The sequence below is a fragment of the Natrix helvetica genome (assembly GCF_964273705.1).
Source record: "Natrix helvetica genome assembly, chromosome: 2".
NCBI classification, from domain to species: domain Eukaryota; kingdom Metazoa; phylum Chordata; class Lepidosauria; order Squamata; family Natricidae; genus Natrix; species Natrix helvetica.
The window spans coordinates 70727541-70744507 of record NC_138552.1 but is presented as its reverse complement, the minus strand read 5'-3'; the positions used below and the strand labels follow the sequence as shown (position 1 = coordinate 70744507).

At 40.3% G+C, this 16967-nt stretch overlaps 1 protein-coding gene across 3 annotated transcripts in view; it reads left to right on the top strand.

The window, feature by feature from the left end:
* VPS13A (vacuolar protein sorting 13 homolog A) overlaps positions 1-16967 on the top strand; it is a 138276-nt gene that overhangs the window by 83020 nt on the left and 38289 nt on the right. For all 3 annotated transcript variants that reach the window (XM_081942022.1, XM_081942021.1, XM_081942023.1), the window contains exons 39-49: positions 3797-4029; positions 4802-4894; positions 5147-5503; positions 7048-7149; positions 8411-8569; positions 8670-8931; positions 10377-10537; positions 10829-10932; positions 13300-13597; positions 14616-15011; positions 16091-16195. In XM_081942022.1, the coding sequence (XP_081798148.1) occupies positions 3797-4029; positions 4802-4894; positions 5147-5503; positions 7048-7149; positions 8411-8569; positions 8670-8931; positions 10377-10537; positions 10829-10932; positions 13300-13597; positions 14616-15011; positions 16091-16195 (2270 nt within the window). The remainder of the gene's footprint in view (positions 1-3796; positions 4030-4801; positions 4895-5146; positions 5504-7047; positions 7150-8410; positions 8570-8669; positions 8932-10376; positions 10538-10828; positions 10933-13299; positions 13598-14615; positions 15012-16090; positions 16196-16967) is intronic.

Here is a 16967-nt window from a genome sequence, read left to right as displayed (position 1 = left end):
TCGTGTCTGTCATGAGCACCTTCCTTGCTGGTTCCCTGAAGAGTGACCCCTTGTCTAGGGCTGGGGTCAACCACCAACAGAGCGATAGGAGAACCTGGGGTGACACTCGAACTTTGAAGCTGGTGTCGCTCGTCCTGGCTCTCTGGTGTGGGAGCAGGAACCACTGGAGCTCCCTGGCATGGAGACGAGCCCAAAGCACGATCCCTATGCAACAAATGAATTTCCCAAGGAGCCTGGAAAGAAGAACTACAGGGACAGAGCGTAAGGGCCCGTTTGGCCGGATCTCTGGAGGAGGCGAAGGTGCAGAATCTATTCGCGGGAGCCCGACCTTAACCATCTGGAGAACCCACTCGTCCGAAGTGACGCGATCCCAGGCGCCCGCAAATAGGGAGAGGCGACTGCCTATGGGGTGATCCACGATCGGATCACTTGAACCTGCGGAAAGGACGGCCGCCCCCTCTTTGAAAGGGCTGCTTGCTCTGCTGCTGGCCTCTGAATCTGTCCCTTGGAACTGCCTGTCCCCCTGCCTGTGAAACCTGGGAACCGGGTACCTCTGATTCTGGGAGTCCGTGTAAAGCGGGAGGTAAGATGCTCTCCTGGGGTAAGGCGCCAGTCAGTGATCTGACCTTCTGGTCGTGGCCGGGAAGACCTTCCGCTTATTCTTGTCCTCCACCAGGATGGGATCCAGTGCAGAACCGAACAGCTTGTCCCCGGTGTAGTCAGCTCCTGCCAGGTGCCACTTTGCACGAGACTTTGCCTGCCAGTGACGCAGCCATAGCAGGCCCCTGGATGCTACAGAGGATGACAAAGCTCGTGAGGCATACTTAACTACATCCAGTGTGGCGTCCGCCAAAAACTGGGTGGCTGCCAGCGCCTAGGAGATGTCCTGTAGCAAACGTACCTTTGTGGCCGGGGTCCTGTCTCTTAGCTGTTCCAGCCATAGCACTGTTGACCTGTTAAAAAAGGAAGCAGTTGCGACCGCTCTGATAGCCCAGGTTATGGCCTGAAAGGACTTACGCCTAATGAACTCCGCCTTTTTGTCTTCTGCCTTGAGGCAGTTGGCTTTGTCTTCAGTCACCACCATGTAAGATGAAGCCAGGCTGACGACCGGAGTGTCCACTGAAGGTAACTGCAGAGCTTGGACGAAGGTAGAATTGAGATTATAAAATCTACGTTCATTGCCCCCCGGATTGGGAAAAGAGCCTGGCTTAACCCACTGGGACTTAAGCATCTCTAGGAACATCTCTGGAGTGGAGATCTCCTCCTTCTCCACCTGGGGCCTGTGGAAGGGCTCCTTCTTGTTCTCCCGCCATTGCCGGAGGTGGCAGACGTAACACTGGGCTCTGGAGGGGGGTCTGCTGTGGCCCTGGCCTTACGAAGTAAGGAACTAAACAAGGATGGAGGAAAAAGCCCAGTGATGTTGGGAGCCTCAGGGGCCTGGGCGTCCTCATCCTTAGAAAACCCAACCTCCTTCAAGTCCCCTTCCTCTAAATCCAAAGCCTCACTGGCAGTGCATGGGGAGGGCGACCTGGGTTCTCTGGTGGTAGAGGACCTGGGGAGATCCTGATGACCCCTAGACTGGTCCCGGGAACATCTACTCCTAGAACCCTGGGACTGGTGTTTCATTCCAGAAGCAATCCCTTGGGCCATGGGCCTGGCTAACACCTCCTGGAAACTATCAGGAAGCTCTGGAAGGGAGGGATGCAGTTCTGGGGGTTGCAGGGACTCCCTTGGCTCAGGGGATTGTGGTGCCAGCCGGAGTCTAGAAGGGCTGGGGGCCCTGCGCCCAAAGGGCTCTCCCCTAGCCTCCGATGGATGGGCAGGCGATAGGGAGCTGTGCCCTCTGCCTGAGCCCCTTGGGGAACCAGGGGATGACACCCTGGTCTCTTCCAAAACAGGAAGCCTGCGGGGGGAGCGAGATCTGAAAGGAGAGGGCCTGATGGTGGCCCTGAACCTTGAGGAGGCCCTGGTAATCCAAACCTCCTTCCCAGAGGTTCCCTTCCTATCGGGTCTGGGGGTGCCTTTCTTGGTGAGAGACCTCCCTCTGGTGACTAGGGGAACCCCCCTGGAGGTCCCCTCGCCCGGATCCGAATCCACTGGTGATCTGGACCTGGCACCCCCACTCTTCGCCGCCTCCGCCATACTCACAGTTACGCTGTTCACCGCCTCCTCTCTTCTTGCCGGCGCGTAGCCTGCCTAGGCTCCGCGTTGCCTGCCTAGGCTCCGCGTTGCCTGCCTAGGCTCCGCGCTCCTGCGATCCCTGCTGCTGAACTGCGGCCCAACTACCGGTGCACCACATGAACTGGCCCTCCCCGGATCGCCAGTAGAGTTGGGGCCTTCGAAGCCTCTTCTGGCTTCGGTGGTGTCTCTTCTGAGCGCTTACGGCATCCGTAGGAGGCATGCTGGTCACATGCTCACTCACGTGCTCCTAAGATGGCGGAGGACCAAGATGGCGGCTGCCAATCTGCAACCCGATCCCTTGAAGCTCGGGAGCGTTGGGGGACCATTCTGCTGGGTCCCCGTTCCTCCAATGGCCTGGGTGCGTAGAGCCCTCCGATGCGCACCACGCGGCGTGGGGCTTCCTAACCGATTACGCAACCGTCCGGTTGCCTGGCTTCGCGCTAGCCAGCGGCGCGGCTTGGCTAGCGGCGCTGAGCACAGCAAGGAGGGGTGAAGCGATCCAAGGTAAGATCCTGTAAAAAAATCCTTAGTCTTCGAAGTGAGGGAGAGTCAGGTAAAACACTCCTTCTGGGCCGGAGACTGAGGTTAATCTGGGAGGTCAGAGGAGGAATGGAGGTGTGGCCTCAAGATTACCTCAGTCTCCAGGGCAAAAGGGCTGTGTTAATACCCATGTGTGACTCCTCCCACGCCTCACTTCGGAGACACAATGTTTTTCACATAGATGGGCATGTCAGGTTACACAAACACATAACAAACATAGATATTCTGTTAATAACTCTAATTTGCTTAGTTGTATTTTAGAATGCCTAGAAACTCTTAAGTTAGCTCCATAAAATCACATAAATCAATTAAAATTGTTGGCAGTTTGGTGGTTCGAATCCCTAGCACTGCGTAACGGAGTGAGCTCCCATTACTTTTCCCAGCTTCTGCCAACCTAGCAGTTCGAAAGCAGGTAAAAATGCAAGTAGAAAAGTAGGGACCACTTTGGTGGGAAGGTAACAGTGTTCCGTGCACCTTTGGCGTTTAGTCATGCCGACCACATGACTACGGAGACGTCTACAGACAGTGCTGGCTCTTCAGCTTTGAAATAGAGATCAGCACTGCCCCTTAGAGTCAGGAACAACAAGCATATATTTGCGAGGAGAGCCTTTACCTTTACTTTTAGGTGAAGACACTAGGACTTTCATTACATGGGAAATGAAATCTTTATTGATTTGGTAATTTTTTAAAAAATGAATTCTTAAGTCAATAATTTTATACAGGAGGTTATCTAATTAAGGCTTATGTCTTCTGTGAAAAATAGATTTGACACTTCTATCAAATAATATTAAAATAGAACCATGTGATATAGGAAGCAAGGTACTACTTGACATAATCTTAGATCAGTTGATTTATATTAATTGCCAATGTTCATTTGAGTTCTGTTTCAGTTTTAAGTCTTGCCAGAACCCAATTTGTTTTCCCTATATTTTATATATTTGGTCAATCAAATTGTTTATTGTGAATATTTTCAACATTTTTCATTAAAAGCAAGAATTAGCTAGATACTGTAGATACATTGGACAGTAAAACGATATACTTACAATCTTACTAAATATATGCGTTACATTTTTAGCTCCTGTACAGTCAGCATCCACAATGGAAATAAATCTTACTGTTAAAAATTCTGATATAGTGTTTGTGGCTGATTTAACTCGAAAAGATGCTTCTGCGTTGGTAGCCACAACACAGTGTGAAATCTCCATAAAAAGCGGACCCGGAATGTATAAAATGACAGCTGTTGTCGAAGATATAAATGTGAAAGCTTGTCCATTTTTTCCAGCTCTGAGGGAAGGAAATATTACCACGGTAAGATTTTAAGATAACCTGATCTAAAACTGAAATCTGCTGCAGTGTTATGCAATTTCATGTGAAAGCAATATGCTTGGATTGGCTATATATATGTATCTACACAATAGTCAAATTCTGTCTTGTAATTAAGATAGCGGGATAGGTAAATTGGATAGATAGATTAATATAAAGATTGCTTTCTCTATTTTCTTGCTTGCTTGTCTTAAAGATTGTTTCATTCTGTCAATTATACTTTCCAATTAGTAATTCAATTTAAAATCATACAGTCAGTAAAAAATAACAACTAACATTTCTATGGAAGCAGGGTTGTATATGAAACAATAATAATTAAAATGCCAATATCGTGACTGAGAGGAAATTAAATGGACCAAGCTCCCTGGCTTGATGGAAGAACCATCAATAATTACAAGTTGCTGTTCTGATTTTGCAGTGTTGTTGGAAAAAGACTTTATCTACTCTTGATCTGTAGCCATATCACTAACCATGTCTCTGGTTCTGCATACACAATTCATATTCTGACATTAGGAATTATGTATATAATTTTTGATTATTATTGGTGGCAGCTACAGTATGTAAATGAAAACTTATGCATATAGCAGCAGATTGACTTCATGGAAGCTTACTTGCTTCCTATCAAATGATCATAGAGACAGCAATTTCTAAAATACATTGTTTCAATTATTTGCAGTGTTTATTATGATTTCACTGAAGAAATTTACATTCTTAACATGCAAATATTTATATTAATTAATTTATTATTTGATTCCAGGTATTACAACCATGTGATATTTTCTTTAATATGATGCAGTCAGGTGAAGAACCGCAGAAAGCTGAGCTGTCAATAAAATCCCTAACTATTAAGGTATATTAAATATTTCTATATTTATATTAATCGTGGGAGTAAATATACTTTTAGTCTTATATGAGCTGTAGAAATAGATTTTTTTGTATAAACTAATTCAGGTATTAAGTAAATGTTACATAATAATTTAAAGTGGACTCCTGTCTATTTCAAACATAAATATTTTTCTTTATATTATTATATCTAATATTTTAGTAATTACTTGATTTTCTAATTTCTTAAACTACATAATCTTCTTTTTAAAAAAATCAGGTATCACCTATTATCATAAATACAGTTATAACTATCACATCAGCACTTTTCCCAACCAAAGAGACTGCAGAAAAAGATCTTAGTCCAGTACCACCAGATCTTTGGGATAAGAAGAATATTAAAAATCTAAATATGTGGTTTCTTGAAGAGTCCGTTGAAAACAAAGATCCTGCTTCTGTAGCTGAGTTGATTCCTACAGGAGAGTCATTAACAATGAAAATTGAAACTGTTGTTATAACTCTTGAAGCTGGAGTTGGTCACAAAACAGTACCAATGCTTTCAGCAAAATCCTCACTTTCTGGAGAAGTCAAAAATTGGAGTAGTCTAATCAATCTCTCATCACGTCTTGAACTAGAGGTCAGTACAGTGTTCAAAATATGCTTCGCCTTGTAGGCTGCTTAAAAGTGATTATGTAGTGGGATATGTTGGTTGACATTTTTCCGTACTATTTTAAATTCAGCAAAAAGCTCTGTTATCACCAGATAGCTGTTGAATAATCTATATTAAACTAGTATTTCTGAAGCTATATTTACGTTGATGTATACCTTTAGTTCCTTTCTCAATTTCCATCTTACCACAATAGAGATAGTCCTCAACGTAGGACCAGCCGTTTAATGGCTGTTTATAGTTTCAACAAAGTCCTCAAAAGGTACTTAAAACCTGGTTACAAAGTTCCAACACACACACACACACACACACACACACACACACAAAACTATGATCATGCAACTGCTTTTAAGGCCCTTGGCAACTGGCCCCCATTTATGGCTGTTTGCAGCATCCTGAGGTCGTGTGACAGTGATTTACATTTTTGCCAAAACCAAGCATTTACTTCCAGTTTTTGGCAAACATCGCATAGTGAACAATGGACTTGCTTAACAACCACACAAATAGTTACAAAATTGGGTCAGTAACATGATAACCCTTTAAAAAATTTTACAACATTGTCGAGGACTACCTGTACAAACATCCAAAATCGAGACTTCACTGTGATGACAAGCCAGAAAAGAGGGTGTGGAGGCAATCTTACTCCAGTTTCCCCTTCTTCCTTACATTTTATATAGCAGTGATGGCGAACCTATGGCACGCGTGCCACAGGTGGCACGCGGAGCCATTTGTCAGGGCACACGGGCTGCCCTGTCAGCTGGCCAGTGCGCATGTGCGCGCTGGCCAGCTGAGTTCACCCTTTTTTAAAGCGATTTTTCGCCCTCCCCAGGCCCAGAGGCCCTCCGGAGGCTTCAGGGACCGTCCAGAGGCTTCCCTGAAGCCTTCGGAGCGCTCAAAACGACCCTCCGAGCAAACCGGACTTCCGGTTTGCTGGGAGGGTCGTTTTGAGTGCTCCGAAGGCTTCACTGAACCCTTCGGAGCACTCAAAATTTCCGGTTTGCTCAGAGGGTCGTTTTGAGCGCTCTGAAGGCTTCAGGGACTGTCCGGAGGCTTCACTGAAGCCTTCAGAACACTTAAAATGACTTTCCGAGCAAACCGAAAGTGACTTCTGGTTTGCTCTTAGGGTTGTTTTAAGCGCTCCGAAGGCGTCAGGAAAGCATCCGGACGGTCCCTGAAGCCTCTGGAGGGCCTCCGGAGGGGGAGGCTCTTTTTGCCCTCCTCAGGCTCCTATAAAGCCTCTGGAGCCTGGGGAGGGCAAAAAAGCATGTAAAAATGGGGGGGAGCGCCTGTAGTGCGCGCATGCACACTGGGGTCGCACATTGCATTATGAGTATGGCACGCCTGCACACGACCCCCTGCACTCCCCCCACTTGTGGCACGCGATACAAAAAAGGTTCGGCATCGCTGTTTTATAGTAAGGGATGAACTTTATCTTTTTAAAATTGTTCTCCATTTTCAGTTCATTCAAATTGATATAACCTAATTTTCACACTTCATTTAATTTGTATTTTTAGGTACACTATTTCAATGAAATGTTTGGTGTTTGGGAACCATTACTTGAGCCTCTAGAAGTAGAAAACACTGAAGAATTCAGACCATGGATTCTAGAATTAAAGGTATGGTTTAGAATTATAATTTTACTTGCGTGTAGGACAGACATGTTAACGAATATAGTAAATGTTCTTTATGATCTATCATTGTAATAAAAATGTTCAATATACAATCTTGTTAAACTTATTTGAGAAGAATTATTTCTTGCTTGTTACTTTTGAGTAGTACTTTTGTTTCATTTTTTAGAACGGGTGTCAAAGTCAATTTCATTGAGGGCCGTATCAGGGTATTGTTTGACCTTGGTTGGGTGGGGTGGGCATGGCCAGCTTGATGTCATTTATGTCAGGTGCCTCTGTGGTGGCCAGTAAAAAGGGCTCCCGAGCTCCGTTTTCACTGCAATGGCCACCTGCCATCCTCTACCAATGAAAACTGAGCTCGGGAGGGTCACATATGGGGGGAGGAGAACTGAAGGAAGATACTTAGCAGTGATGCTGAACCTTTTTCACCTCGGGTGTCAAAAGCATGCATGTGCGCGCACTCGCATGCCCACCCCCATAATTTAGTGACCCTTACGTATGCATGGATGACTCCCGCGCAGACATGCACGGCTTTCGGGGGGCCTGGGAAGGGCAAAAACTGCCTTTCCCCCCGGAGGCCCTCCAGAGGGCGGAAACAGCCCGTTTTCCAACTTTTGGTGGGCCCAGTAAGTCCATTTTCCCCCTCCCGAGGCTCCAGAGGTTTTCTAGGAGCCTGGGGAAGGTGAAAAATGGCCCAACACTCAGGAACGGACTTCCGGTTTGCCCTTTGGGCCATTGTTCACCCTCCGGAGGCTTCAGGAAAGCCTCCGGTGGGCAAAAAATAGCCAAAAATCAAGGCCGAAAATCAGCTGGCCAGCGTGAGCATGTGCGCTGCAGCTGACAGGGCAACGCCTTGCGTGCCCTCAGAAATGGCTCCACATGCCACCTGAGGCACACGTGCCATAGGTTCGCCATCACATTTATAGGTGGATGAACTAAGTTTGTACTTGTGATGAAAATCAAAAGTCACTTCTTTAAATATTTATTTTTTCTCTTTTTCCCCTTTTTATTTAGTATATCAAATCTTTATTTTTCTTTTCTTAGTTTAGTTTATATTGTCTTCTATTTTTTAAAAAAACTAATAAATATTATTTTTAAAAAGATACATTTATTATATTTCTTTCCACCATCTTGTATTATTTAACAATACTTTTAATAAATTAGGTTAACTTTACAAAGCATTCTAAACTTTAAATAACTTTCACTTAGAGTTGCTAATTTTACATGTGCCAAATATTTTCTCTTTAAGATGAAAAAGAAAAACAAAAAGGCCTTTGTTGAATCAGTGGCAGAAGAAGAACACTATAAAGTGCCAGAATATAAAACAGTAATAACTATTTATTCTCAAAATCAGCTGAACATTACTTTATCTAAATGTGGGCTACTAATGTTGAGTAATCTAGGCACGGTAAGTGAAATTTTAATTTAGATTTGGGCCTTAAGTGAAGAGAATCATCTATAGAAAAAGTTATTAATTTGAAAATTTGTTGATTTATTATTCTTGTTAGGCATTTGCAGAAGCAGCTACCGAGGCTTCAGAAACATTCAAAAAAGATAGGGCCCCTTTTGTATTAATAAATTTATTAGGAGTCTCCACCACTGTTTTGCCTAGTGAATCCTTCAGTGTTCTTAATATTGAACCAAAAGCAAATTCATTTCATCTTGAAGATGGGCAAAGTCTAAATATGGAATATATCAGAACCAAAAGTGAGCAAGACCAGTTCACAGCAATGACCACTCTAAGCAGCAAGGTATTCTACATTTGGCTCAGTAAGTACACCTGAAATGTCTTTTAGTAAACATTTAAATTATATGATGCAATCATGGTGTTTAAGAAAAGTTTTAAAAACTTAAGTCTGTTTAAATAACTATTTAGTGTATGTAATTCTAACTGGTGGTGCAGTGATTAGCGTGCAGTATGGCAGGCTAACTCTGCCAATATCAGGAGTTCAATCCTGACCAGTTCAAGGTTGACTCAGCTTGCCATCCTTCCAAGGTTGGTAAAATGAGGACCCAGATTATTAGAGGCTCTCTGAAACAGCTTAGAGAGGGCTGTAAAGCACTATGAAGCGTCATATATAAGTCTGAATGCTATTGTTTCATGGCTTATATTCATAAATATTGTGAATACACTACATTAACAGCTGTTTTTCTGAGACCTAATTAATATTTTAGGAGAAAATGAATAAATTAGCGATCATTTGTATAGCAGAATCAAACTGTACATTACACATATCTGTGATTGAGTCTTGTAACTAATATTTTTTTTCTAAAATTAGCTTCCAATGTCTCAATTTGGATTATGGGGTAAGAAAAATAACGTTGATTGGGCAAAGGATAACAATTGCATTAATAAATTAGGAAAAGAAGAATACAAGTTAAACTAAAGCTCCTTTTACTATAGCACTTGTTCAAATCAGTGAATGCACACAAAACAACATTTTGTTGATACATTGTTACAGCCTGCTAGCTGCCAGTGGAGCTGGCAGCAGACTCGGATGAGAAGGAGGCTGGGGAGGAGGTTGGGCCAGTCCTGGAGTCTGGGAAAGGCTTTGATGGGTTCTCTGCATCAGAGGCAGAGATGAGGCCAGGGCAATCTGACATTTATCAGCTACCTTCAGAGTCAGAGATAAGTGGGGCAGAAGAACAGCTGGAGCTTGTTCCCAATGTGCACATACACAGAGCTGTCAGGAGAAGGGAACAATTAAGGAATAGGGGTCGCCTCGGGAGTAAAGTCACAAGTGGACGCTGAATGGCCCCTCCCATAGGGAATAAATAGGAGCAAAAGGGGAGTGGTGTTTCCAGGAGACAATTAGTTGGCTTATTATTGTGAAAATTTGCTTACCTGAGTTTGTGCCTCACAGAGACTCTTTGCCAGATATTCTATTGTAAAGTGTTGTGCCCAGAAGTTCTCGGCCTGGCAACTATCCAAGGACTGATAAGGTCTGTTCTTGCAGTTAAACCTTATTGCTGGGACTTTTCTGGATGTGAATGCTAAGAATTTACATTAACAAATAAAAAGGGTTTTTTGCAGGACAAGAAGTCTTGTTTCGTGATTCTGTGAAGCCTAGGTCAGAGCATACATTATATTTTTTATGACATTTATGTATTTGCAGTTAACTTAGTACTTTTATTTCTCCTTCCCTCTGTCTCATAGCTACACAGAGATCTGTGCGGCTTCATTTTTGATGGTGTTTTTGCCTTCATTTTTTTAGCTCCTCAGAATCATTCTACTACTGACAAGATCCCATTAACAAAAGTGGGTCGGAGCTTGTACAGAGTTAGACATAATGATTCAGGTGTTGTAAGATCTATTGTTTGTCAAATTGATACTGTTGATGGGAGCAAGATAGTAACCGTACATTCTCCAATTCAGGTGAGATACTTTCTTTTAAAGTTTACTGATCAGTGCAAATCTGCCAAGAAGAATGTTTTTATTTATAGAATCTTAGTTGGGGAAAATTGTTTTATTTCCAATGCGTATCAGCAAGTATAAAACATTTTATAAAGGTATTTATAAAGTGGATATCACATCTTCCTAAATTCCTAAATATTAAATTTCATTGTATTTTTCAGATCAGTAAAGATTTAATTAGCAGATGAAATGAAATTGTAACATAGAGTTATTTTTGGTCAATTGACACAAACTTTTTATTTTTCTGTATAGATAAAGAATCATTTTTCAATTCCTTTGAGTATATTTGAAGACGGAAAATGTTTAGGAGTAGCACTACCAGATAATGAATTTAACATACCATTAACTTCTTATAGGTAATTACTTTCTTTTTTGTACATTATTATTTTGTACATATTTTGTACATATATTTATTTTGTAAACATCCATTGGTAAATTAGTTCTAAATGTAATAAATCAATAAATAATTACTATTAGGTATTTTAGTAAAGGAATATAGTTAGATTAAATGTTAAGCTTGTACTCTTTATGTTTTGTTTCCATCATTATTACTCTTGGGACTATTTCCTTTTTAACATTGCTGTTTAATATCTCCCATTTATTATTTATTAATCCTTGGAAAAGATCACTCTATCAAAAATCTAATTGATGAAGAGAAAAAAATTAGAATTTTTTTTATTTAAAGATTTACATATATAACAAAAAGTGCATTCAAAGAAAAAGGTATACAATCACAATTGAGACCAGAATTTATATTGGTAAGCAAGGCAGTTGTTAAGTAAGTTGCACCTAATTTTCCAGCCTTTATTGCCATGGTTGTTAAATGAATCACTGCAGTGTTTAAGTGATTCATGCAATAACCAACTTGCAAACAGCAGTTACATGGCCCCAAGAAACTGCAATCATAATAAATACATGTGACCATGGGGATGCTGCTATAATCATTACATGCGAGGATTGGTCGTAAGTCATTTTTCTCAGTACCATTGTAATTTCGAATGGTTGCTAAATGAATGGTGAATTGAGGGCTACCTGTAGTATTTGCAAAAGAAAGCCTCCGGATGGTCCCTGAAGCCTTCAGAGTGCTCAAAACGACCCTTCGAGCAAACCGGAAGTCCGTCCCCGAACTTTCGGTTTGCCCGTAGGGCCGGTTTTTTACATTCTGGAGGCTTCATAGAAGCTCATGAAGCCTCCAGAGGGCTGGCGGGGGGTGGGTGGGCTCTGGAGCCTGGGGAGGGTGAAAAATGGCTTTAAAAAAGGGTGAACTCAGCTGGCCAGCGCGCGCATGCACGCTGGCCAGCTGACAGGGCAGTGCCTCGCGTGCCCTGACAAATGGCTCAGTGTGCCACCTGTGGCACGCGTGCCATAGGTTCGCCATCACTGGCTTATATTATCTTTCTTAATTTTGTAAAACACCAATTATTTTCTGAGGTAACAATAAACAGTCAATATTCCTATGAAGCTTGTCAGTCGTTTGTCTAGTTGATTTTGCTATTTTTAAAGGCAATTTCATCAAAGAACAAAAATAATTTTCTAAATTATTGTCTAATTTCTCTGTTTAAAACTTTTAAAATCATAGTCTTTGCTTCTAAGTCAAAATCATTTAAAATGGTTTCTTTTTTCTAATCTTAATTTTTTAAAAAGCTACTCACTCTGTTCTTATTCTTTCCTGCTGGTTGAAAGATCTCTCTTAGATTATAAATTAATGATATCCAATTACAAAAAAAATAATACCTTCTCATTGAGCCATTCTATCACCTCTACCATTTTATGGCAACTAAATATTCTCCCCAAAAGCATTGATGATTTGGAAAACCACATCTATCCATAGGACCATCATCAAGCTTGCAGAAGGCAGACAAAATAGAAAACCTGTCAACCAGGGCATGCACTGATGTTACTTAATAAGGCAACAAAAGACCCTTAGGTTATGTTTATGTTACGGTGAAAGACCGAAATCTGGTGAATGTCGACATTCACCGGTGAAAGACCAAATATTTCATTACATTGTTTTACATTCGGAACTTCACCGGTGAATGTCGACATTCACACAGTCGCTTGGTGTATGTCCGAAAATACCCTTATCCTCTCGACACCCTTACCCTAATCCCCTTACCCTAATAGAAGCGTCTTCTATTCGCGGAGTTTTTTTTTAAAAAAACCTGTGATCCTTAAGAAGACGCTTAAAAGGAAGCGAAGAGCCGAGGTATTAGGGTAAGGGGATTAGGGTAAGGGTATCGAGAGGATAAGGGTAATCCTCTCGACACCCTTACCCTAATCCCCTTACCCTAATACCTCGGCTCTTCGCTTCCTTTTAAGCGTCTTCTATTCGCGGAGTTTTTTTTTTTTTAAACCTCTGATCCTTAAGAAGACGCTTAAAAGGAAGCGAGGAGCCGAGGTATTAGGGTAAGGGTGTCGAGAGGATAAGGGTATTTTCGGACATACACCAAGCGACTGTGTGAATGTCGACATTCACCGGTGAAGGTCCGAATGTAAAACAATGTAATGAAATATTCGGTCTTTCACCGGTGAATGTCGACATTCACCAGATTTCGGTCTTTCACCGTAACATTTATAGTATATTTGAATGCAGCTTATTTAATATTATTTGTGTTGCTTCTAAATATATTTTGTTCTAGTTTCATTTGTTTAAATCAGGATATAAATATTGAATATTCTTAATAGAAAAGGAAAATGAGAATAATTATTGTGATTATTTACAGGTCATTACTGTTTTTTCGACCAGTAATTGATGAAAATGAAACTTCTGGAGAATATGAATTCAGTGAAGGTGTTAGCTTTGATGAAATGGTGAAGAATTTTGACAAATTGCTACAGAAGAAATGCCGGTCTTTCAAATCACCTAATCACCCACTTATTATCAACATTGTTCCAATGCAAGATACCTTGATTTCTTCAACATGTACAGATGATCAGTGGGATTTACCATATGTTGTTCATTTGTGGTCTTCTGTTATTCTCCGCAATCTACTGCCATATCAGATTGCCTATTCTTTAGAGGTAGTGTTTTTTTTAAATTCCCTTTCCCTTTCTTTGGATCTTATAATTTAGAATATACCCTCCGTTCCACTGAATAAATGGCATTGAAATTCCTCAAAATATGCTTGGCCATGTCCAGAATTCAGTTGCTGCCACACATGCACACTAAATATGAAAGAAAATTCTCTTGAGTTTCTAATGTTTTTTTCAGTTAGTCTTAGTTAAGTAATTATTAGCTGGTCTGCTACTTGATCTGAGGAATGTTCATTTTAGATCACAAGGATAAATATTTGGTATCTTTGGTATCTTTCTTAATTGCAATTATATCTTTGCACTGATACAATAAATATGCAAGTAGGTAAATGTGTAGTAAGAATATAATTTTAAAGAATTCTACATACTGTACAATTAAATATTTATTTCAAATCCTTCAAAAGTTACTTTCTGATGTGATTTCTTTTCATTATATGAAAAAGTGTGCAAACCTCAAGTTTGAAATGTTTTCAGCTTGAAGAGCTATTTTTGAAAAAGAGGTGGCTTGAGATCACTGGAAGTATCTCGATGCATTTCTGATATTACTGCTAACAAGTTCACTTTGGAATCGTCCTGGTAAAATAAGGAAAGCAACAGAATGTTTCCAGTAAGATCAGAGCAGCCTGTCTCAAATTTGAAACAGCATTTTGAAATAAAAACATTTCTAATTCAAAACATTTCAGAAGTTTTATAAGAGCAAGCTGAAGACGGTTTTGAATCATGGTATAAATAAAAAAAACCATTTAATATGAGGAGAAATATGTATTTTTCAATAATAGAATTGCTTATATCTTCCCATTTATGTTATATTTATTATTAATTATTACCAGAATCTCCCAAGAAAATAACACAAAGGCAATGACTTCAGATGTCATATTTCAATGCGAACAGCTTTCCATTTCATTCTGTGCAATTGTTAATGAGCAATTGCACAATTGCACTAATTAATGAAATAATTAGTGCATTGATTATGTGTTTTATAACTATTGAAACTTTTCTTTCCTAGGGATATAGCACCACACGCAGTGCTCTAGAAGCTGGATGTTCTGCTCAGATTCATAATGCATTACTGGATCAGAGCAAGTTGGAATTGCATTTACTTAATTATCTTGATAAAGATTGGACTACTGAGTACTGCATCCAGTCAAATCAACAAGAAATTAGTTTCATCACATTTTCATGCATTAGTGACCTGGATAGAACAGATTTGGATATAGCTATCCATGTGACATATGCTACAGGACAAGTGATTCTAGAAATTCACAGTCCCTATTGGATGGTCAACAAGACCGGTCGAATGTTACAGTATAAAGCTGATGGTATTCACCGCAAACATCCACCTGACTACAAGTTGCCGCTTCTCTTTTCTTTCCAGCCTAAACACTTTTACCGTGATAACAAGGTATTGATTTTAGTCTCATAAATCAAGTTTATCTTATATTTAGTTTTCAAGTACTTTGAATCTTATTACTATAAAAAACGCTACAAGCCATTATTAATGATAATTGTATTTTAATAAATTGTTATATTTAAGACACAGGAAGAGGTCTTTTGTTTTTAACATGGCACTGAAAAAATATGATTTTTAAGAGTATCAATAAGTAATTGCTATTCTATAATACTTTTTTTTTAAAGTTAACTCTGAATTATATGTTTTGTAACTTTGAAACTTTCCTTGAACTTTTATTGTATAAGATAATTATCATATACATTATTACTTTTTTTTAAACAGACAAAAGAGGAAGTCTTCAGGAAGTCTAAACTTTATTTATTTATTTAATTATTTATTTATCAAATTTATTTGCCATCCATTTCATTTCAAAATGACTCTCGGTGGGTTACAGCATTAAAATATAAGATAAATATTTCTAAAACAATAAAAATTGAGTTATAATCAAAGATAACTTTATAGTTAAAAGGTGAGGAGGGAGCAGGATGCTCAAGAGAGACTCTTAATGCATCAGCTTCCTCAAGTGTGATGCTTGGTCATCGGGGTCCCAGGCATCTGGTAGAACCAGGTCTTTAGACCCTTACAGAAGATCAGAAGGGTGGGAGTTGATCTCTCCTCAGTGGGTAAGATGTTTCAAAGATTAGGAGCCGTAGCAGAGAAGGCCCTTCTGCACCACACCAGCTAAAGTTCCTTGACTGACAGGTCCCGCAGCATGCCTCCTCTGCTGGCGCAGGTGGGGTATACTTGCTGAAGTATAAGAAAAATAAGACAAGGGAACAACCCCCCCCCTCCTGAAATAGCCAAATGAAGGTTTGAGAGTTTAGTATCCCAAAAGTTTTGAGTGCTGTTATAGCTACCAAATGAACTGGAGTATGCTCAAAAAAATGCATGCTTGGTTAACTAAAATGTGAAAACGGAGCACTTCAAAGTATAGTATTTTACAGGTTTCATTTAACTAAGAATATTAAGTATTTTTCTTTTCTTTAATTCTGTTCATGATAAAGGTTGAATAACAAGTTTCCTCCTTGCAGGTTCAGCTCATGGTGACAGAAAGTGACCTTTCTGATCATTTTTCCCTGGATACAGTTGGGAGTCATGGCTTTGTAAAATGTAAAAGTCACAAAAAGGAATACCAGGTAAGTTGTTTTATTGTATTTTTCTTGCAGCCATATTTTTCTATGTTTACTATAAAGAAAATTCTATTTCATTTAACAAGATTGACTTCCAAATAAGTTTCCAGAGCATTCCAGTTTTTAGCCAAATTCAAGTCATCCCATCCCCTGCATTTCATTTCAGTTTTCTTCAGTATTTCAAACTTTTGAACAAACAGCTTCACAATTACTGAATGGGCTTAGTATTTGCTTCATGTCATTGCTTAGGACACGTGCACAATTCACTTACCTCTTAGACTAAACCTGGTCACAAAATTTAATGCCATAAGCAATAGATTTAAGGTATGTTAGCAGCACATGTATTGCAGATGTCTATACAGCTTCTGTGTGAGGAAAAAATCAACCTGAATCCTAATGGCAAGCAGCTTAATATTTTATTTGCTTAGTATTTGACTTAATTTGGATGCTGAAGATAATACAATACAATACAATACAATAGTAGAGTTGGAAGGGACCTTGGAGGTCTTCTAGTCCAACCCCCTGCCTAGGCAGGAAACCCTATACCGTTTCAGACAAATAGCTATCCAACATCTTCTTAAAGACTTCCAGTGTTGGGGCATTCACAATTTCTGGAGGCAAGCTGTTCCACTGATTAATTGTTCTCACTGTCAGGAAATTTCTCCTCAGTTCTAAGTTGCTTCTCTCCTTGATTAGTTTCCACCCATTGCTTCTTGTTCTACCCTCAGGTGCTTTGGAGAATAGTTTGACTCCCTCTTCTTTGTGGCAACCTCTGAGA